This window comes from Mastigoproctus giganteus, chromosome 7 (assembly GCF_048544385.1).
Source record: "Mastigoproctus giganteus isolate SK-2022 chromosome 7, ASM4854438v1, whole genome shotgun sequence".
Lineage (NCBI taxonomy): Eukaryota > Metazoa > Arthropoda > Arachnida > Uropygi > Thelyphonidae > Mastigoproctus > Mastigoproctus giganteus.
Genome location: NC_143581.1, coordinates 140,508,916 through 140,533,663, shown reverse-complemented (window position 1 = coordinate 140,533,663; position 24,748 = coordinate 140,508,916). Strand labels below are relative to the sequence as shown.

Here is a 24,748-nt window from a genome sequence, read left to right as displayed (position 1 = left end):
ATTGGAAGTTTTCTAAAATTCTGTGAATTTCTTTTTTTTTTTTAATGAAATAGCTACAATTGTAGCAAATTATTCAGCTATTCCAGTGCAACACATGATATGACTCCGGGGTGATACCTTCTCTCTGTTTATTTTTAGAGCCCTAATTTTTTTTTTTTTTTATTTTAAGTTTATTTTAAACTAATCATTAAATATTTATTTTCAGTGGAAATAAATGTACTGAATAGTAATTCCTCTAGCTAGCATTGCCAATAAAGTCTAGAGAGACTAGTACAGAGACAGTATATCATGAACCACAACAGGTTGATGACAAATTTAGTACATTTGCAGCAAATGTCATACATGTGGAAAAAGTGCATCAGTGTAATTTTAATCGGTTGTGCTACTGAGGTAATTCCTGTGCTGATAAATCCAATGAAGTGTTACAACTTCAAATATGAGGGTTGTTCAATAAAGAACAATCATAATTTTCTGTGAACAATCGTACTGCTTGCTATTTCTAGCTGAGCTACAGAATTTAAGACCAAACCAAGCTGCATCACATAGCGACTCGTGCACACAGTGTGTCCTTGGCAGTCGGTCAAATTTATGCCTGTTCAGTTTCAACTACATAACAATGGATGTGATACATAAGGAACAGTATGCTGCCCCTTAAAATTTTGTTTCCGTCTCAAGAGAACAATTTGTTTCTGTCTCAAGCTGATATGTATGAAACATTAAAAGACGATATGGTGAATCTAAGGTTCCATATAGTACAGCTCGAATAGAATCAGTCACAAAAATAGCAGTCCTCGAGTTCCAACCACTGCTGTCACTACAGAAACCATAAACGCTGCATCTGTCATTGTGAGAGATCATCATGTAAGAGTAGGAAGCACACACTATATTCTCCATGATCATTTAGATATGACATATGTTTGTGTGCATTGGGTTCCAAGGCTACTCACACATGAGCAACAGCAAGTTTACTTCTAAGAAGTATCTTAATCTACTTCTCTCTTATAAAGCTATCCTTTACTAGTCTATTAACACGGTACTTGAAGATCTCTTTAAAACTTCGCATTGTCTACTTCTCTCGGAATTGCTACCGCACCATTTTTCTGTGACTGAGTAAAAATTAGAAGGAAACGTTAAAAATAAAAAAACAAAAGACCATCAGGTAGTAGGAATAATCCAGTGGTTACAACCAGCATGTTTTACATGCATGACAACTTAATCAGCTAACAGGCTTTGTAATTTTGAAATTTATTAAATATAAATAAGAAATTATAGAAAAATCTGTAAGGAAAGCATTAACTTGACAGATTGGGACTATAATCTCTGGAAAAATATATCTGATGCTAAAATATTTTTATCTTCCACACATGGAAAAGCCTTCCTTTCTAGGTAATAAACACATGATCTCACCGCATAAGAAAAAACTATAAACTCAGTGCCTCTAGCCAATACTTTAGGTGCATTTGTATGGATAGTTTAAACATCCTGTCCACCATCCCTCAAAGAAAAAGAAGACCTGAATAAATAATTTTGGTGGGTCTAATCCTCCTCACTACTTAAAATTATTATAAAAAAAACCAAACTTTTATATGTTACTATATAGATTCATAAAAACTCCAAAATATGCATGCACACATTGTAGACTGGTAGTATGTTTTTGGAGTCTTTGTGGTCGGTAAACTATTTCAGCCTCTGATACAATCAGTATCCCCTCACTAATTAATCTGTATAAGATATTATTCCTTTTGATAAAGGCCTAATGGAATTTTCAACTCAGAAGCTACATGAATAGCTTTTATCAGTAGGAGAGAACTTTTAGTAGGAGAGAACTCTGTTGGCAGTACTTTGTAGAACTGTAGGAATCCTAGTCTTTTTAAACCATAACAAAAACAAGTTCTTATATGGATGCCTTAAAAACCTTTGACACTTTTTTTTTTCCTGTTAAGTAGCAGCTGAAAACCAGCTTGCTGTGGTAAACTTACAAATTATCCTATCCTTTTCAACATCATAGTTAATCCAAATAAACTTGCTCTTACTTTGAGAATACTATAAACAGCCCATATAGCTTGACATTTCTCTCTTAATAAGATGTTTTCAGGAGTTCCTTGTCCTTTAAACTGCATAGATAATGAAGTGATTTTAATTCTCACATTAGAACAAACTTGCCTTTGCAATGATTTGCTCTGGTATTGTACTACTTTCAAACAGGTGGCCTCACCAAAAGGTTAATCACCCATTTGTTTAAAACATTGAGACCGGTATTTTATGACTAACTGGTCCCTCATTACACTGTAGATTGTCTGTAGTGACAACATGCAGATGACACACTTCTAAAGAAGTTGTTCAGTGTGAGCTGAAATGTGGTATATGAAATCAAAGTTGAAAAATAGCGAAAGCTAACACTTTTGTATGAATGTTGTCACTAGACACAACCTGCTATCTGATGAGGGACTGGTTAGTCCTGTAAAGGCGCCTCCGTAGCCAGGTGGGAAGGAGCAGCAGTGCATAGCACACGCTTCTTGATTAGACCAGGGTTCGAGCCCATCACCACCAAATACGGAGGATGCGGAAAGGTCAGGAATGACCACCGCATGTTCACGGAGCAATATGGCCTTAGTTGCTAATGCTCCTAAAAACCAAATAACAAACAAACGTTAGTCCTGTAATGGGCTGGCATAACAATCTAATCTTCTAAATCAATTAAACTTTTGACAAGGCCATCTGTTTAAAAGTAGTGCAATTACCAGGGCAATTTGTTGCAAAGACAATTTTGTTTTGCTGTGAGAATTAAGACCATTATTAAAAATGCACTTTAAATTTTGCTCACCATGTAAACAAATGGAAGAACAAGGTAGTTCTGTAACCATTTTTCTGAGTCCATAAACTAGCTATGACTTTGAATTTCTTTTAGTGCTATCTCTTATTCAGTAAACATGCTAACTTAGCACATACTGCCCTTATAAGTTACAGTTATGTGGTTGGTTATACAATGCTTGTGCGAGCTGGTAACCAGTTTGACATTACTTTTGAATGAGAGAGAGAGAGAGAGAGAGAGATTGAAAGTGGGCCGGCGCCTCCGTAGCCAGGTGGGAAGGAGCAGCAGTGCGTAGCACACGCTTCTTGATTAGACCGGGGTTTGAGCCCGTCACCACCAAATACGGAGGATGCGGAAAGGTCAGGGAATGACCACCGCATATCCCGGAGCAATATGGCCTTAGTTGCTAATGCTCCTAAAAAGCAAATAGCAAACGAAAGTGGGCCAGTGTGGCTACAGCTGGAAAAATGTATGCATTGTTAAATCTGTGGTTAATCTTCCATAAACAGCTTTTGATGAAGTGATGCGTGTGCGCGCACGCACGCACACACACACACACACACACACACACACACATTTAATTTCACACAGCCAAGGTTTTTTTTTTTTTTTTTACTGCTATTATAATTGGTCAAACAGCTCATTTGGTTGTATCGCTAAAGTAGAAAGAGAAATAACAGGCAGCCCAAGGTCATTCACATGGCTTCCCACACTGTACGAATGCTATATGGAAGAGAGCGAGTGAGTGACCTAGACTGCTTGCTGTTTTTCCATCTGCTATCGTTATAATGGCAGCAAAAATGAAACTTGATCTTCGTTATTATGTGTGAGAAATTGACTGAATTTCTCCATAGTGCATTATTCAAAGCAAAATGCCATGTGAACTAATAAAGGTTACCTTGTTATAATAATTATTCCTTAAGAAGAATAGTTAATTTTTTTTATTATTATTATTTTTTTTTATTCTCTTTTGATCTGACTCCTTATTGCCATTTGTATACATTTAACAAACTGAACTGTTGTTTACGTTTTAACCACTAATACTATCTTTTAGTCAGTATAAACATTTACAGATGTAACTGTGCTCAGTTGTTAGTATTAATATTCATTGGAATGTGCTTCTCCAAAGCTGCTCCACCACCAAGAAAGAGAAGAATGATGAATGGTGATATCCAAGGTCCTGAGCTGGATATCATCATTCTTCTCTTTCTTGGTGATTTCCTTCTACTTCTAACTCTTGTTCTCTTTCTCTCTCTCTCTCAGAGTAATTCAAAATTTTTTTTTTTTTTTTTTTTTTTTGGCTGGTGCAGCATAAGCCTTAGGCTTCCTTGCACCTTATGGTTAATAATAATTAGGTACACTTCTCTAAAATCTGTGAAATTTGAAAATCCAGCACCTTCAATCCCTGAGGGTGGCAGATTTTTAAGGGTTTACTGTAATAATCTTATGTGGTTTAACTTTTACATCTGGGGATCAAATAAAAAAAGTATTTAAAACTTGAAAATATATTTATTGTGACTTTATTTACAAATTATGTATGAAAAATTACTTCGCTAAGATGGCCTCTTTTTCTGCAAACATTTTTTGTCCTGATGATAAACAATGCAAACTTAAATTGGGTGACCATGGTAACACTGGCTGTCTAGCATATTTTATATGAATTGTCTAGGGAATAATTTCCATAAAATCGCCATAGTTTGCAGTGTACTATGGTCCCGTCTTGCTGAAACCACATTCTCATTTGGTGTGAAAATCTTATTCATTGTCTTTATAAAACTCCCTATTTAAAAAAAAAAAAAAAAAAATCTTCAAAACCTGTTATTAATTTCTGATGTAAATCTTTATTTTCGTTGCCTAACCCAAAATCTGTATGTTATTCAGCTGTGACAATCTTGTGGCTTAATTTCTTTTATGAGTTGAATTTTGAATAGGGATATCATTTTTCTCTAAAATTAAATTCAAAGATCTTTTGGGAATGCTTAATTGCTGGCTTCATTGTCAAGACTGATATGGTTGGATTTTGTCAGCTTTGATAAATAACTTCAACCTTAGTCAGAATTGAGCTTGTTCAAGGATGCCCAGATAATAGCCTATTTTCGAACCCTTTCCTGAATGAAATTTGGTGATATATTGTGAACTAGCTTGATCAGACAAAGCAGAATGTGTTGAACTTCATTCTAAAAGCTTTTTTGGGTGCTAAGAATGGAACTGTTTTTTGTGAAATACAGTTCTACAACAGCCACTCTTTGTTGCATAATTCAGGATACCATTTTCAGTAATTGCAAAAGTGAGGTTTCATCTAGAAAATAAAACATTGATGTGAAAAAAATTTGACTCTAATTTTTGAAGGTTCACAACTTCATATGCTGTTCCAGTTTGTATCACTCCATTTTCAGTAAAGTCCACTCTCTGAGCTATTTCTTTTTAAGATGTTCTTATAAACTCTCATTTGTTCATCTGTTTTTTTCACTAATTTTATTAATTTTTTTAATTATTCACTTAATTAACATTAAATTTTATTGAAAATGCCCTGGTTTTAAATTGTTAACACATCTCTTGTGAAAACTTGACAAGTAATATTTATAGAATTATGTTCCTATTCTTTAAAACATCTCTGAAGAGCATAAAATGTTTTACAGGCAAAATTCTTACTTGCATGGCTTAATGATATGTATTTTAAATCTGTAGTGAATTATGAAATGTTAGCATTTTCCAAAATAAATAATGATTATTTAGCATGCTGTACAGAATTGGTTCTCATCTGAATTAAGTTTTATTTTTTTGTTATGCTCAGTAAAGCTAATTTTATTTCTTTTATTTCTTAGTTTTTACATTTATAAAAAGCTTTGCCAGCATCATGTGTTCATATTTTTGTGCATGTATGGTATTTCTGCATGTTAATGCATGTTATACTTCATAACTAGCTGCAGAAGAACAACGTCAGAACTTTTTTCGCCGTGCTTTGTCTGAGCGCAAACCTAAAAACTACAGTAAGTCTGTTAATCACTTCAATATTTTTATTGATTTCTGTTCAGAAGATAATAATTATGAAGCTTTATTAACATTTTTAAACTGTGAGTGTTCTTAATGTACCATACTTCTCTGAATATTTGGACACAAATGTTAGAAGATCATAAATTGATATCAGTTAAAAAGAGAATTCTACTTAAAATTTATTCATCCAAAAGGTGTATTAGAATTTATAAAATGTGTGTAAACCCCCACCGCCTCCACTGGTTAACAGTGCAAAATGGTTACCAGAGTTTTAAGAACTTTTATTAAATGGTACACTATAATTGTTATGTCATTAGTGAACCTCAGTTTCATGCATAATCTAATCTGCTTTTGTTGTTCTCATACAGTGCTTCTCAGATCGTAATAGTCATTAGTATATGGCAGCAGACAGACTTAGCTGCACCATACATATAGTGGTAAACTGGGATTGTAGTAACAGTATACAGACCTATTCTTCCACAGCTGTTACAGAAGTCTGGGTTGACTGGTGGACTGACTGACTGCGAACATATAACTGCGAACAGTTACAGAAAAAGCATGATTAGAAATGGAAGACACAATAGGATGAAGGATGGTATGCCATACCATGATGTAGCCACAGTTGAGGAACCCTTCTCACAATACACTGTATCCTTGCCAGACCATTTGACATGGACACCGGTTTTTGAGCCATGTTGGGAAAATCTGTATAGCACTCTCCAGACTGACAATCAACCATTCGGTATTCGTATCCAAAGGCTACTTAGCAATTTGGACATCACGTTAAACAATGTTGCTCCGTCACCAGGGCAACCCACTCCACCCTGGCATGCTCGTGTCCCAAACTGCAACCTCTCCCTTAACAATTGGAGACAGGACAGCACACCATCCTCTGTCTATCTGCAGCTCTTTTTAGCACAGCTCTCTGAACATTCTGACTTCTTTCCCATCTACACAGATGGCTCGAGGTCAGAAGTGTCAGTTGGATCTGCAGCTGTTTTCCCAGACACCATGGTATCTAAGCAGATCTCCCATGAATACAGCATGTTCACTGCAGAGCTGCACGCATTTGAGCTAGCCTTGGATCGTATACAGACTGCCCAACACAAAAAATATATTATATATACCGATTCTCTGATTTCATTGCAGGTTCAACCCTCATCCTGTCCTGACCCGGATACAGAAGAAGCTGCACTTCCTTTCACAATCTGAATTTGATGTTCATTTCTGCTGGATCTTAGGAAATGATTTGGCAGACACTGCAGCCAAATCAGCGAACCTCTTTAACTCTTGCCTGTTAGTCCCCCATACAGATTACAGGCAAGTAATTTGAAAGAAACTGGTATCCCAGTGACAACATTCATGGCATGGACAGGCTGCAAACAAATTATATGAAATTAATGTGGTTGAACATTGGCAGTCTAGTCTGCGCAGGAACTGAAAAGAGGAAGTTGTTCTATCTCTGCTCTGCATAGGACACTGTTATTTGACACATTGCCTCAGTAGAGGGTAGACGATCATCCTATGTGTAGAAATTATGACACCATTATAACAGTCCGCCATATTTTAATTGAATATCCGTCTTTTTATAATGATCGTTGTTTATGCTTTAGCCATCTGTTTGAGCCTTGTACACTCAGACAGATTTTATTGGACAACGACAACATGTCAGCTATATTTAAGTTTTTACAACTTATTAATCTAAATAACTTTATCTAGAATGTTTTTATCATTTTATGCTTTATAAATTTTTTATATCATATACCCCTTTACAATAATATATAAACAATTATAATATTACACTTTTATATTTTACACCTTTTTGACTTGCCATAAAATCCTAAAACAATCAATCAATCAATCAAAGCAAAATACTTGTTCAGTTTATCAGCTACCTGAGCATGATCATCAATAGTCAAACCATCTATGTTAAATGCACCAATCTGATTCATCCCTTTCCTTCTAGAGTTCACGTAAGTAAAGAAATCTTTGCTGTTTTTCTTTCCATCCTTTGCCAAAGATGAGCTTATATCTGCCATAGGCTTCTGTGTCACCTGATACTTTATATGCATTCCATACATTTTTCTTCTCTGCCACGAGCCTCATTAGTTCATCTGACATCCATTTAGGCCTAAACCTTGAACAGTATTTCTTAGTTGGAATGAAAAGCCTAGTAGCCCCCAAATTAAGTCCCTAAAGGCTTCCCATTTAGAATTCAGTGTTGGTAACATCATCAGTTGATCCCACTATACAGAATTTAAAAACTGTCTGAGACCTCTAGTCACCTTTACAAAAGCAATAGCCCTTCCCTTAGCCTTGATGGTAGTTAGATCTTTAAGTAGTGCCTCCGTAGCCAGGTGGGAAGGAGCAGCAGTGCATAGCACACGCTTCTTGATTAGACCGGGGTTCGAGCCTGTCACCACCAAATATGGAGGATGCGGAAAGGTCAGGGAATGACCACCGCATATCCCGGAGCAATATGGCTTTAGTTGCTAATGCTCCTAAAAACCAAATAACAAACAAACAAGATCTTTAAGTAATTTCCAAATCAGTACATTGTGATCACTGTCATCCTGTGGTTCCCTTATCTGCAAATTCTTAATGCATGAATAATCACTGCTGATAATCAGATCAAGAGTATTACTCCCTCAGGTTGCCTCTCGAACACGGTGCTGTAGAAAACAGTCATCCAATAAATCCACAAAATCTTGCTAGTGTGCGAGTGACCAACCCACAAGTTCCAATCGATATCTGGAAAGTTAAAATCCCCGTTATAAGATATTCTGATTTACTGGCCCACTCTATTTCTCTGCACAATTGCTCATTATATTCATCAGATTCATTAAGCCTATAACACACTCCTACTCTCATTTTTCCTTTCCTAGTGCTTTATGTCACACCAAACTGACTCACCATTGCATTGTCCACCAACATCAATTGGATGCACTTCCTTAGGTTTTGTGTTTCATAACTAACAGCATAACCCCTCCTCCCTTCTGGTCTTGTCTATCCTTTCTGTACACATTGTACTCCCCAAATTCCATTTCTGCACACTGCTTATGTCTGTGTGAACCACGTCTCATATCCCAGCAATATTTGCCTTTTGATGTCTTGACTAGCACTTCAAGCTCATCAAATTTATTAACTATACTCATAGCACTGGTGTACATACAAGTATACATGTACCTGTTCATAGTCACTAATTGGAAGGCAATTCCAGTTAGATGTTTCAGCTCACTTTAGTAGCCTTTAAAATTACAGCCAGTGGATATACCCTTAAGCATTATTATAAAACATAACTTTGGTGGACTTATTAATTTCTTTTAGTTTTTCTTTTAATCTTTTATCCCATTTGTTAGTTTATTAGTTGAGCTCTAGTAATTCACTTTCTAGGTGTTAAAAGTTTGCTACATCAGTTTAATTTGCAATTTTTTATTTTATATTTATAGGTACTACCATTGTAAATGGACAAAAATTAAAGCCTGCTGAAAGTGGAGATGTATCGGCTGCATCGCGAAGTAGTAAAGAGGTAAAAAAAAAAATAAAGATGAAAAGTTTGTATGTGGCCTCTTTCAATTAGCCTATGTTAATATGTTTTGGGCCATTTCACCACGTCCAGGTTTCATGTGAATTTATTAGTGATCATAATGACTTACTTAGTAATATGCTGGTATCTCTGCTTGTAGTTGTTTGAATTTACAGTTAAAGGAGGAGGGAAAGAAAATAGAAAAACCAAAATAGTTTTTCTCTGTTTACGTATTAACCACAATAACTTTTCTTGTTCTCTGGTGAATAAGTAATACTGATCCTATCTGTGTTGCAGTATTAATAAACTGAAGAGGAAATTACGCTTTCATGGCCAAAAGAGCAGGATAATATCTCTATCCCTCCCATATCTTCTCAGAAGATCCATTCTAACTGATTAGAAGACACTGTTGAAGTAAGCTCGGCAAAACAACAATGTATAGAAGCACAATATAGAATATACCACACTCCCTAATTCTCATTTCACAACAGAAAATATCCCTCTTCTTCATTCAGAAGGATTGGAAAGACTAACCAGATCACCGAAGCAGTGGATACTTTAATAGAAATTGTGAGCTCCCAACATTCAGAGTCAGTACTATGAACAACAAAAAACCATGATCACATTAATTTTTCCTTATGTTGTGATTACTAAGTGATACTGCTCCCTCTGTATAGTGGTGTTGATAACTTGAGAGAAATAAAAGTAACTCTCCTGGGACCAAAAGAGCAAGATAAGCAACTCCAACCCCCCCTTCATTTCCCTCCTCCTTCCTTTAAAGATTTTATATATATAAACAAATTTAGAAGGAATCCCTGTTATTGAAACACACTACATACAACATTAAACACCTCAAGAGGTGTTATATCAGAACAGTACTTGTTCTGTGTTCCAGAAGAAATATGTTACGAACTCAAAGTTCAGGATGTTAAATCAGTAAAACATACTGATATGACATGGTGAGAACATATGAGCAATGTCGCATCTACTAAGGACCTTGTCATCACCTCTGATACACCTTGACTAGTAGTGCAATGAACTCTTGTGGGCTCCAGTGCAAAGTTCAGTTTTGGGTCCCCCGTGATAATTTTATCATTTCAGTATAAGAGGTATTTGGGAGCCCCATTTGGCTGTCTCCCAGTGCATTATGCTCATTCACTACATGTATACTTTACTTAGTTTTCCACTGGTTTTGACCTTCAGCTGACACAATAGTAAGATATTTAAACTATACAATGAGAATTTGTATTCAAAAAGTATGGACATTTTCACAAAGCCTAAGACACAGAAGTACTTCCACTGAGTATGGCTCTCAGGAACAGGTGCAATCATGAAATCAACTTGTCCCAATTGTAAAGAAAGCCATCTAGTATACTCTTGTGCAAACAGCAGAAATAGACAAAAAAGAAATGCAGAAAAGTAAAGTAGAATCAAAAATTTCATACACATAAATTTCATACACCCAAATGGTTGGAAAATTGTATTCAGTGGAAGTACAAGCATAACAGTTCTTCCTCAGAAGACTTGTTATTCCTATTCTTCCAAGCATAATTTTTGCCAAACAAACCACATCCAGGAATGAAAGACCAGTTACATTTTATACCAGTGCAGTCCCACAGGATGAATCATTTACAACTAAACAGTGTTTTAAAGAGAAGCTTCTGCCTTTCTCACCTTCTGCTATAGAATAAATGGAATTTGTAAGGAAAGAGAAATAACAAGTGAAATTTTACTTGCAGAAGAGATATAGATACCATACTTACTCCCTTTAAAATAAATGACAAATTTAAAAAAAAATGCAAGTCATCAACTATTTGAACACTGACTGAAGGACCTATAAAACCAGAATATCAGAAAAACTTAAGAGAATTGTAGCCTTTGCAACAACTTCGACAATGTAATGGTCCTTTTGTACCAGTCTGTATGTGCCTACAAGAAATACACCTTAAACCACAAAATGATCAATTGGTTGAGGTGGGAAGGAATACTCTGCTTAAAGATAGAATCGTAAAAAGGACTGCATTGCAGATCAAATAAATAACCGTATTTAAGCTGTTGATTTATCTTGAAGTGGTAGCAGTATGACTAACAGTAGGATTTCTTCTTGCAATTTGCTCCATCAGTCTATTGCCAAGAATTGATATCCTGTAAATCAAACTCAATGAATTGATATTACAACTAATCCCTTCCTCTTCTGTTATGAGAAGAGGAAGGGAGTAAATACATAAAATTTCAAAAACTTAACTATCTTTTGCAATTTTTCAAGGTTTTTTTTTTTGTTTGTTTGTTTTTCTAATTAGATAAGGCTTCTTTTTTAAAATTATTTAAGACCATAAAAACATGTTATTATCAGTTTGCTGCCACCGGATACACTAAAAATAAAAATAAAAAAACACCCAAAATGCCATATTCCATTTTAAAATTAAAAAGTAGTTTTCAAGTATTCATATGAAGGTTGTTAATAAAGTAAATAAAGGTAGTTGTCAAATATTGTAGTGCTTCAGCAATTAAATGTACAAAAGAAAATCAAAATCATCATAGCTTATTTTTATAAGCAAACAAATAGAAACTGCGATGCATTTAAAAATATAGAATGCCTCTATGCGCACATCATTTTATATATTTGGTTAGTGCAAAGAAGATTGTGCTAGTTGTTTAGATAGCTCACAGCCTATAATTCCTAGTACTCATTTTGTGAATTCTACTTTACCAAATAAATTTATCAAGTTGTAGCAGAAATTCATTATTCAGTGAAGCATATGTAGTCATCCGCTCTCTAATGACTTCATTCCCATGTCCACTGCAGTGTATTTGTGAAGCCACCAGCAGGAGTACACATCAGTTGTGATATATCCGAACAATGCTAGTGTTCAGATGCATGGTTTTGTGTTGAGATGAGTTGCGCCATTCCTATGTTGTATTGCATGGTCAGTTGCTCAGTTGTAGCTAATCTGTTTAACTGGATAGCATATTAGGCCCTTCTTGGCTGTTTAGTCAGCAATACATGGCTGGCATGCACAGGACTTCTGAGTGGTGGTTCTTCCATGGGGGGGAGGGGGTTCCACTCTTGATTTATTTATTTATTCTATTTGAAGTATACAACTTCACCCAGTACGGCAGTATATGCTAGTGGGGTAGATAAAATAAGTACAATTATAAATAAGTACACAGGATCGAACTGAGTGTAATAAATAAGTACAGTACAGTACTTATTTATATACAGTAAATATAAAAAGATGATTGTTGGGGCTGTGGAACACAAAGCTACCCAGAGGTTCTCCATCAGCTTGTAAAATTGTTGAAAAATGGTAGTTCTTAGGCCTTGTTGTCACACAAGGTCTAAGAATACAGTTGCTCTATATCTATGCCCAGCCAGTTCACTATATTTGCTACATTGGACAGGAACATCCGTTGCAGGCTTCTGAGCTGGTCATAATTAGAGTGCAGTAGCATCGCCTCAGCTTTGTGTGGTATCCTTTGACTATGAGGAAGAGAAATAATTTCTGAAAGGTTTGGTGCATCTATTCTGGATGTATGCACTTTTGCCAGGGTGATGTTGGCCCTGATTATGATTAATTCCCGGGGGGGTGTCACTTAAAGGTGGTGTATAGGATGTAGCTCTTGAGTCAGTTAGATGATACAGAGGACCAAACAACAGATGCATAGAATGAAACTGGAGAGACACATCTTAGGATGTATTGAGTTATGAGGCTTGGATGGTAAACTCCAGTAAGTTTTTGCTTTGCTCTCCAGAAGGCTGTAAAGGTCCTATTCTTGGTGCTTGCGAAGTTCATCAAGAAGGTGGATGTTTGTCTCAGGTAACTCCTAAATCTGTGTGATCCGTGACTTAGTTAAGGGAGGCCATCTAAGGCTGATATTATTTTTATTCTTTTTGTTTGAAAAAGTGATCTGAGTGGACTTGCTGGGATTTAATTCTAAGCCAATAGCTTTGAGATAGGCTACAAGGTTCAAAATCTGGCATGTTGTATCCTGCGAGATATGTACAGTGTGTTGGCTCTCTTGTGATGAGATGAACATCTTGAGGTTGTCTGCATATGAAATAAAGTTTTTGTGCAACGATATGAAGTGGTTGAGGGCTGCCACAGAGACAGATGTTTATGGTGAACTTGAAGACAGCTACTCACTGGAGTGAGTAGCTGTCTTCATTTCTTCAAGTTCTTGTATCCTCTATTGTTGAGGGAATATTGGATCCTACAGAAAGTTTCGAGGAGGTTTGTAGTTGTTGATCTGTTCTTTATGGTAGAGTGGAAATAGCCACTCTGTGGCCAAAGCAATACTCATTTATGTGTCTGAAGATGTCTTTCTTAAAGATTTTTAGTATATTATATCCTATGGAGATTGGTCTGTATTCCTTATTGGATTCCCCCTCCCCCCCTCTCCTTTTTTTTTATGTGCTTTGCGATATACTGCTTCCAGATTGAAGGTATATTTGCAGATGCAAGAATCCTATTGAAGGTAAGTAGGAAGGGATCTGTTATGATGATTGGGCTGCAAATTTTTATCATGAATAAAGCAAATCCATTGGGTCTGACAGTACATTTGCTTGGCAGGTTGTTTATTGCCCAGACAAGGTCCTGATAGAAGAAAGTGGAATTGTATTATTTACTGGGATAAATTCACCATTACAGCAGGGAGAATTGCAGGCCCACCCCAGGGAGGTGTGATCTGCCCAACGTCAAACCACATTCGTCCAGAGAACAGTTGACATTTGAATTGGTAACAGTTCTCTTTGAGCTGACAAACTTCCCCATAAGAATGGGTTGATGAGCTTGTATCTTAAGATGCATTGTGCTCTTGCTTGTTTGTGTTTGATAGAATTATCAATGGTTGGCAACTTCTGAAAGATACAAGATATTGCTCTTTGGGAACACTGAATGAAGGTGGCCCTGTTCTCTTGTCTCTTGAATGCTGTAGGGCCATTCTCATTCCTTGTATAAAGATATAATTCAAAGTTAATTCATTGTTTGAGGAAATAATCTCTGTCTCTCTACTGGAAAAGTTCCTGAATAACAGTAACTTCCATGAGCTGTCCTAGCAGTCCATTTACGATGTTAGGAGATATAATCTGATAAGAATTCATATCAGATTCCATCATTACTCCCAAGCTCCTTGATCAGCTCTCTCTTGAGTTTGGTGTTATCCAATTGGTATGTTACTCTAGATTACTAGATGCAAGACTTTACATTTTTTGGTGTTCACTTTACTTTGGCTGCTGTTTTTTAGCCCATCCAAATAGTTAATTTAGGTCATGTTGAAGAAATATACCCTGATTGCTATCGGTAATATCCTGCCCCCCACCTTAATATCATCCACAAACTTAGACATTACTCTTGAATACACACGTCAGTGTCATTAATAAATATTAAAAACGGTAAGGGGTCCAACACTGCACCCTGTGTGATATCTACTCAAACATTCATCCATGAAGAGCAATGGCCATTTATAAATACACTGTCTCCTAATACTTAACTGTCCCTTTATCCATAGTAACTTGTCCCTAATGTCACATTACTCCAGTTTATACAACAGTCATGCATGTAGAACAGATCAAAAATCTGCAATGACCACCGCATATCCCTGGAGCAATATGGCCTTAGTTGCTAATGCTCCTTAAAAAAAAAAAAAACCAAAAAAAAACAAAAAACATTTCAAATAAAAAAATTTAGCCATTGGGACGTTGATGGATTTGGGGTTTAAGATCTTTTTTTTTTGGCCATCCCCGGGCTAGGAATGCATTGCATTAGTTTGGGTCTGAGTTACAAATTTGAAGGAACAGACTAGAGGCAGATGGTCAGAGTTAAAGTAGTTTGTATCTGCTTCACTTATACTGCCATTGGGACAGCTTGAAAAAAATCATGTGAAGTTGATTGAGCTGTTGGCAGTGGGGGGCAGTATTATAAAACCTAAGATTTGCAGATTATAAACAATGGATTATTCCATGTCTGAAAGGCAACCGGAATTGGAAGGCTGAAGTCACCTGTAATGATTTTAAAGCCTTTTGCAAATATTTCCATTGCTGGCCAGTTAAGGCAATTACCACAGCTATCACGAGTAACTGGGTATTAAATAAGTAGCACAAGCCATTACTGTGAATGAATGAGAAATGTATATCATCATTACAGTTTTGAAACTGTTGTGGCCAAACAAAATAACTATTATAACTTTTAAATATGTCCAGAATTGTATTTAAATTCCACCACCTCTTTTGTTAGGCTTTGTAATCAATTTTTTGCCATAACCAAAGTTGGGCACAATTGATACACTCATTAATAGTGAGTAATTTTTAATACTCATCATCTCAGCTTCTGTCTTTTTTCTGTGTTTCTTAGCTCTAAATAATAATAAACAATAATATTTGATACAGTGATTCAATTTTGTTTCTAATGCTTAACATTTTATTAATAAATCTGTGGTTTTACAGAAGGTGTAACATTAACATGTAGGCAAGGAGGCAATTTGAACACCAAGCTGTGTTTATTGTTGTAGTGGTTAATCTGAAGCTGTTATTTCAGACAGTTGTACTGAGAAGTGATTCTAACAGAAATTGGCAGAATATTTAAGTTATCAGTTGGAAAAGATTTCACACTATTTGATTGATTTTGTAGGGTATTTAAGGTAAGTTTAGCTTTCCCTTTTCTCCCCAATTTTCTTTCTCTGAACTTTTTTCAGAACATTTAAATATGTTGAGGCCGTTGAAGGAAGTTTCTAATTGTTAGGAAGTTGTTTCTAATTTCATCCTTTGAAATACCTTTATGAATAGAAGAAACATTTGCACTCTCCAACCTGTAGGACAGGGGTCACTAATTAGGTTTCTTCAATTTTTCTTAAATTTTACTGACATAAAATTAATAAAATGCCAAAACAAATATTATAATAAAATTTTTATTTATCAAACTGAATTAAGCACTTTATTACCACATGAAAATTTCCTGCTAACTGTAACAGGTTAGTATTAACCAAATTAAGTAAACGAGCTAAGCAAAACAAATAAGAATGAATAAATTAAATAATACAAAAGAAAATAAATTGAATTAAATAGCAAAAGCCAGTACACACTCCAAGAGAAGAAGAAAAAAAAAAGTTTTTTTGTGTTTTTTTTTTTTTTATTTTTGGATAGCTGCTTCATATCAGGGGCATCAGCTAATGTGAACCCTAAACAGCTTATATTTTGAGTTATGGCCTCCTTATAAAAAGTAGACTGACAATGAATGCTGGATGTGACTGTGAAAGACCAATAAACTAAAAGCATGCTTAAATACAGAAGACATCCTATAAAACCTGAAGTAGTAAAAATAAAAAAGTTATATTAAATGATAAACTCATCAAAAAAACAAGACAAAATATAAAACGAAATGCCGCATTATAGCCAAAGTAGCTTATGCGCCATGAAACCCCCACAACAACAACAAAAATAAAAAGAAATCATAACATAATTTTGAAATTGAACAGATGGAAATTAGAATAATTAGATTAACAAAAATTAATTGAAGTGGGGTGTATCATGTTGAAGAACATGAAGTTGGTGGGGGTGGGAACAGTGAACACTATACAAAGGGTACTAGGAAAGTTTTGCAATATGACGCAACAATGAATACAGGAAGCTGCTTGTTGCTGCATGTTGAGACATGTTCATACGTGCATAGTAGCCGCCGCGCCAAGTCGATGGGCTCAGTTATTCATTAGTAGTGAGAGTGTAAAGTGCTTGCGATGGCATCGTGGTCACGAAATGAGATAAGGACAGTTTTGCGGTATAATTTCGTGCGTGGTTTAACCATAGACCAGTGCTTAGAAGAAATGACTCTTGCACTAGATGATGATTGTCCACATCGTACAACGATATTCAGGTGGTATACAGAATTCCAAAGGGGAAATTTCACTCTGGAGGATTCGGAGAGGCCGGGAAGGCCACGAACGTCAGTTACAGAGGAAAACGTTACTGCTGTGAGGAAAATGCTTGACGAAAACAGGCGAGTGACCTACCAACAGATAGAGGATACTTTGGGCCTAAATGCACCAGCAATTCGTTCGATTCTGCAAGATCATTTGCACATGAAGAAACTTTGTTCTCTCTGGGTGCCGCATCAACTGACTGAAGAGCAGATGACACGACGTGTGACTTGGTGCCGGGAGATGTTAAAAAAGTTTGATAAGGGACAATCTCGGTATGTGAACAACATCGTGACAGGTGACGAGACTGGGCTGTACTATTACGATCTGCCGACCAAGGCTCAAAACAAAGTTTGGGTCTTTGATGATGACGACACACCCGTAATTGTCAGAAAATCCCGATCTGTAAAGAAGAAAATGATAGCTGTATTTTTCAAATCGAGTGGAATTGTGGAACGTGTTGTTTTGGACACGCAGAAGACAGTCTCAGCTAAGTGGTATACTGAACAATGCCTGCCTAAAGTCATTGGATCTATGAAGAACCTGCGACCAAAGTCAAGAATGGACACCTGGTACCTCCATCATGATAATGCTCCAGCTCACCGCGCCAAAGCCTGCACCGAATATTTGACCACGACAGGACTGAAACTTGTCGAGCACCCTCCCTACAGTCCAGACCTTGCTCCCTGCGACTTTGCACTGTTCCCGCATGTGAAAATGAAGCTAAAAGGGAGGCGGTTTTCCAGTGATGAGGACCTTCTACGGGCTTGGGACAACGAGTGTGCTTTACTCCCTAGTGAAACTTGGCAGAACTGGTTTAAAGATTGGTTTCGGAAGATGGAGAGGTGTATTGAATGTAGAGGAAATTACTTTGAAAAAATTAAATAAACAAAGCTGTATTGCAAAACTTTCCTAGTACCCTTTGTACTATCATCCCGTCAGAACAAAATTTAAAAACACATGAAACTATACATGGCCTGACGTGGCAAAGGGAATAGTGTGGAAGTGCGGTAGCATGTGGGTTTGATTTGACTGTAGTTCCAGCCAAAATAATTGCTAAATACATTATTGATGTCTTATTGTCAGAATGCTTAGTTGTAAACTCCCCTGACTTGAAGTCATGCCAAAGTATAAGCACAACATTTAGAGATTATTTAAAAAAAAAAAGAAAAACATTTTAAATTCTAATTTGATTTTTAATAGTAATTATAGTCTAGTGTTGTGGCAATCAAGTCAGAATAATAACAAATTAATATTTAAAAGCATTTATGTGCAGGTAACCCTCGTATAACAGTAGTTAGGTTCCTTATAAAATCTTGTGTAGTGCGAAACCATGTTAAATGGGATGTCTTGCAATGCGACGAACGTTGGAATGCATCCCACATATTCGCTCTACACTGTCAACAGCAAGTGTCTGATTCTGCCCAGTAACCCATTTGTGTTCCTTCCATTTAATGTTCACCAACCTCATGCACATGCTTTGTTGTCTAATACATAACCACACCCTGCATCATTTGATGTTCCATATATTAATGTCAGCTGATAAAGGAACCCATCGTCCCAGTATAGTAGAGGTATACTTGTAAATATCTGTATAGTTTGTTATAGTACAGTAATAATAACATTATACTAACATTATAACCCACAGATCAAAATCTAATCAGGAAATTACCTATATAATTATTTACCTGCACGTTTGTAGTGATGTAATTGCCACGCCCTCTTCTCCCATTGGCTCGAATAAATATCACTAGAAGAAAAACTTTTTTAATGTATAGATAGATTATATATACGTAGTATGAATTTTTCTCTGTGATAAATTTTTGTATCTTTCGTGTTATTTGATAATGGTAAATTGGCATTTTAAAAATATAGGATAGGTAAAATGAGATGAGATGCAGAAACATTTGAAAAATGTTTTTCATTTATCATTTTGCTTTTTCAGGGATCTCCAGTGAAAGATGTTAGCGAAGAATCACCCAAGAAAGAAAAGAAGAAGAAGGGACTGAAAACACCATCGTTTCTAAAAAAGAAAAAACATAAGAAAGATAAAGAGAAAAAAGAAAAAGGTGCTTCAGAAACATAAAAAATCCTGGTAATGTTCAGAAGTTGCTAGTCCTAAATAGTGTTATTTCTTAATAGCATAACATGATACTTGACTTTATGGGATAAAAAGTGTATTGAATCTTAACATTAAAGTAATTATATTTTATAGTAATAGTAACAAAGTGGTTTCTGTAAAAATGTTGCTTGTGGGGCAATGTTCCCCCTCTAAGCTGTATAGGTGCATGCAACTATTTTACCTCTGTCCCTAGCTACTATTCATCAATGAATGGTGAAGACAGGGAAATAGGCAGCTTTAAAAACTCAGTAATTAAATAAAGAATTTGCATTTGCCAAATTACAAATATGTCATCTTAAAGTACACAGCATGCCATTTATTTTATTATGTTGAGAAAATGTAGTAGCTAGTTCATTAGTCAAAAAAGTTGCACTCATGTTAGCATGGTGGCCAAATATCACAGTTGTTGCCTTTCCATTATTGTCTTCAAAAAATATGGGCCAATAATACCATAAAGTGGAATTGGTATGGGTTTTATTCTAACGAATAACAGAAATTTTGTTTATTCACAAAATGATTTAGATGAAAGTGAACTTCACCAGACATCCCTAGATTGTGAATCAAGTCTTCATCGTGATCCAATTAAGCTACTATTTCTTGACAGAAAGAAAATTTTATTGGTAAGGAAATCGCAAGATTTTAATTCTTCTTGAACCCTATAAGGATGGAAATTTGAGTCCTGGTGCAATATTTGTCTTGCACTCCTGTTGGATAAGTTCAATGACAGTGCATGTTGACATGCATAATGCTTTGGATTCTGTATGAGAGCAGTCCTAATAGCTATGATGTTTTCTGATGTATGGGTGCTTCTTATTCTACCCAGAGGCTTCTTTTGAGAACAGAACCATTTTCTTCAGAATTACAGATCATGTTTTAGGATCTTGATGCTTAAGCTTAAAATGAACATGAAATGTCAAGTAGCCTCTTAACTCATATTTTTTGTAAAATGTTTTGACACCGAAAGCATATTGTGCACCACTCCACCGTTCCATAGTTACCAAATGATGGACTTTTCCACTGAGAGAACTGCTGCATTTCTGAGTCATAACCATAAAGCCACCCTTTCACCTTGTGTTATGACCATGGATAGGAAGTTTCTGGCCTTTGCTGCTGTGTCCCTACACACATACATGGGAAGCTGGTTCTGTTTCTGTTTGTCACTCAGCAGACAGGAGACAAATTTTGCAGCAATCTGCCTCATATATGAATTTTCATTTAAAATGCATGCTGATGCATTTTAACTGAAAATGCACTGCATGATAGACCTAGAATATCACAAATATTGTTGTTAATTGTATGCCATCTATGTCCGAATGAATGACTTTTTATACTTTTTCAGCATTTTCATCAGTCTGATTGGACAATCCAAGCACTCAAAATCCTTAACTGAAGTTTGGCAACCTTGGAGAAATCTGATACAAATTCGCTGTTCAAATTCCTTAATGTCCACCACCTTACTCAGCTATAAAAATCACAAAATACACTTAACAGAAACATACTGAAAACCAACAGCACAAAAGCACATCCTGATGGTAAGAATCACTTCATAGTAACACAACTCACAATGAATTAGTTCACTAGCATCGAATGGTGCACTGCTACATTACATGCGGTTATTGCCTGCTGGAAAATTCCTGATTAATGATTGACCAGATCCCATGGGCTGGCCTAGCAGCTTATCTGCATTCCGTTTGTTTGCAGTCAAACAGGAAGTTCAGAAAACTTCATGTCTGATTGCACAGTATCCTCAGGCCTCTTTCGTTCTTCATTGCCTTCAGTGTGTAACCAGTAGTTAGTGTGCTATTCTGGGATTATCACTGCCCAGGCCACTTACTGTTTTCAATATTGAGAATGTGTCATAGAGCATGTAGTCATTGCAGCAAGCATATGCTCTGTGACACATTCTCAAATTATCTTCTCAATATGGGAACTAATACTTTCTTCTACATGCTTTCCCACACGTTTCCTGTCATTGACATTTCTGTATGCTCCCCTTCTTCCTTCACTTACTTGGGAGGTGGAGGACAACCTACATAGAAGTAATCACTTCCCTGTGATAACCTCCTTACTTATTGGAAGACTGTGTCATCCTTTTAGGTTGTCTTGGTAAAAGTTTGATTAGTCTGACTGGAATGCTTGCAGTGCCTTTCTTTAAACTGTCTGGCAGAGTTTAACACCACTGCAGTCAGTCAGGAACTTATCAATAATGTAGCAACATGTATCATTGAAAATATTGTTCATGCATTACAGTTCTGAAAATCTACCTGGTTTCCACTAATTTCAAAGCCATGGTGGAATCCAAAATGCTTACTGGAAAAAAGGCTCAAAACCTTGGGGAGGGGGGCTATTCTGAAGATATCCTACTACAACTGATTTCTAAGCTTTTAAATATGCACATCCCGAAGCATGCTGTATCAACTGTCAAGAGTTAAAAGTTAACTCTGACATCCTCAAAGTTAATCATGGATCTTCTTGTCATCCTCTATTAGCCAGTCAGCTAGTACTAATGAAGTCTGGGACAAAATCTGCTAAATGAAGGGAAAATACATGTTGCACCCTTCATCAGACCTGAAATATAATGGATATAATGGATACATGCTCTTGGGGAGGCATTTTCTAATATATCTGAAATATCATCTTACTCCTCAGATATCCTAGTTCAGAAAGAGAAAAATGAAAAGTATGCACTTGACTTTAAATTTTAAGATTTTCTTCCTTATAGCAGGCCATTCACCATAGAAGAACAGCTCTAACTCATACTAAAATCAGTGCTGTTAGGACCAGATGACATCCATTATGAAATGATTAAGCACCTTTCACCAAAATCTGTGTATGGGCTATTGCTTTCTATGTAACAGAATCTTTCTTGAGAAGCAGTTTCCAGATTCTTATGCAGCACTTGCAACTGTGTGCACTGAATTTGATTGAAACAAAAAAGAAATGTTCAGCAAACATGTAAATAGAATTATTTATTCAATTTTTTTATCTCATGTGCAAGAAAAATTTCAAAAGTGTGCAATTACAAAAATTGTACTTTAGTGTTGTGGAAACCAGTGCTATGCTTGAACCTGTTAAACCATCCATTGATTGCAGTGAACTTGGCTTGGGGTTGGCCGTACTTATCCTCATATCTTCATAAATACTTTTTGCTTTTGCACACGTTTTGTGATCACTGTTGATCTTAAATGCATTGATCCTGTGACATGTTCTTTTATATGCACTGTCCTTTAAAATAGTATTCACTGTTGAAGCAGCAAGACCTAATTCCCATGCAATAGATGTTGAACTTTGTCCTGCTTCTTACTACTTAATCATTTTCATCTTCATTTCTAAATCAATTTTGTTTTGTTTCCTAGCACTTCTACCACTTGCACTTTTTGTTGGTTGCTTTTCATTCATCATTGTAATAAGTAAATAGGAATGAAGAGAAGATTGAAAATTTATTTATGTTTTTTATATGATTGCAGAATTCAGTGAAGAGGAAACACATTTCACCATAATAGCTTAAGAACTCACACAATTCCAGTTATCGGTATTATCACAAGTACAGTAAGATCAAGTTTGCTACCTGTTTATAATAAAGATTGCACTAGCAGAAAAGCCCAATAAACTGTTAAGTGCAAATTGTTTTTTTTTTTTTTTTTTTTTTTTTAGTGGTCATGACCTCCAGAAATGTGCTTTAGAAAAATATCACAAGGGTGTTCAAAATTGATTCTTATAATGGAACATATGAAAACGATGAAAGTGTAGTGCATTCTCTGGCTGGACTGCGTGTTTTGTTTGTGCATCCTTTAGTTAATTAAAAGTGATTTTTGTGTTATGCTTATTTGACATAAATTTATATAAAACTAATGCAATTTCCATTATAAAAATTACTCTTTTAGAGAGTTAAATAGTTATATAGCAAATATTTCGAATTTTTCTTGTTTCAAGTTTTTCTGTTTACTCATTTTTGAAAAATTGGTTTGTTTGTTTTTTTTTTCTGAATGTAACAATTCACATTCTCGCCTCAACTAAGAACAGAAATGCGAGTTTATGCAGATCAGCCAAAAAAGAGAAAGAGAGAGAGAGAGAAAAAAAATTCCCATTTTTACAATCAATCCCTTCCAATAATTTGTCTAGTTCTTCCTTGAATTTATTCAAACTATCCACATCCACAACAATGGACAAAAGCGTGTTCCAGCAATCAACCACCTGTTGGGTAAGGGCAGACTTCTGTACTTTTATTTTGTAACCATCTTCCTCGATTTGAATTTATGCCCCTCATGTATAATCTGAATAAGAAGAATCCCATCAGCACTATGTTTTCTCAAGCCATTCAAACCCTTAAACACCTCAATCAGATCACCTCACGGGTGACATCTCCAAATACTGCAATTTGAAGAACTGAAGCCTTTCTTGGTAAGAGCATCCCTTTGTTCCCCTTACCAATCTCATTACCCTTCTCTGTACCCATTTCAGCAGCTGTACATATTTTTCTAAAATGATGCCTCCATGCCTATGTGCAGTACTTGTATGTGACCTGACCACTGAGATAATTAACTCCTTATTCCTGCTAGAAAACTTCCTGTTTATCATTGACATAATCCCCTTGAGCTGTCCTGGCAATCTGTCTACACTGCTCAAAGAACTTTATATCAGATTGCACAATTACCCAGAGATAATTGTGCAATCCTGTTCATTTTCCACTACTCTGGGATTATTGCTACCCATATGTAGTACTTGAATTTTTCAATTTTTAAACTTCAATTGCCATTTCTCAGCCCATCTGCCTAATTTTACTAATCTTGTTGCAGCAGTATACCTTCATTACTATCATTAACCACCTGCCAACCTTTGTAGCATGCCTGATATTAAGCCTGATATAACATCATAAATATCATTAATAAATACAGAAAACAACAATGGACCCAGCACTGAATCCTGTGGGATTCCACTAATAACATTAGTTCATGAAGAGCAGTATCCATTGATAACTCTGTCTTCTCCCACTCAACCATCCCTTTATCCATAGCAGCAATTTGCCCTTAATGTCACACTATTCCAATTTGTACTGCAGTTTTTTATGAGCAACAGTATCAAAAGCTTTCCTGAAATCCAAGTATATGATATCAAAATTATTATATTTTGCATCCAGTTCCTTTGTCGCTGCATCACAGTATCCAGTCACATTGACAAGATCTTCCCTTGACAACCCGATGCTGTGGCTGAAGTATAACCATAATCTTGTCTAGATGGTCCTGCATTCTTATTTAACCAGCAACACCATTAATTTTCCCTCAAACAGAAGTTAAGCTAACAGGTCTGTATTTCCTTACCTCCATTGCTGCCTCCCTTAATTGGATTGAACCCATCCACTCCATGTGCCTTTTTTTTTAAGTTTAAC

General features: G+C 35.9%; 1 protein-coding gene across 4 annotated transcripts in view; it reads left to right on the top strand.

The window, feature by feature from the left end:
• LOC150083232 (protein hu-li tai shao-like) overlaps nt 1-24,748 on the top strand; it is a 346,406-nt gene that overhangs the window by 296,082 nt on the left and 25,576 nt on the right. For 2 of the 4 annotated variants that reach the window (XM_090377923.1, XM_090377922.1), the window contains 3 exons: nt 5,737-5,802; nt 9,256-9,335; nt 19,186-19,335. In XM_090377923.1, coding sequence (XP_090234049.1) covers nt 5,737-5,802; nt 9,256-9,335; nt 19,186-19,326 — 287 coding nt within the window. In that variant the 3' untranslated portion in view covers nt 19,327-19,335. The remainder of the gene's footprint in view (nt 1-5,736; nt 5,803-9,255; nt 9,336-19,185; nt 19,336-24,748) is intronic. The other 2 variants (XM_090377924.1, XM_090377925.1) reach the window with 1 other exon arrangement.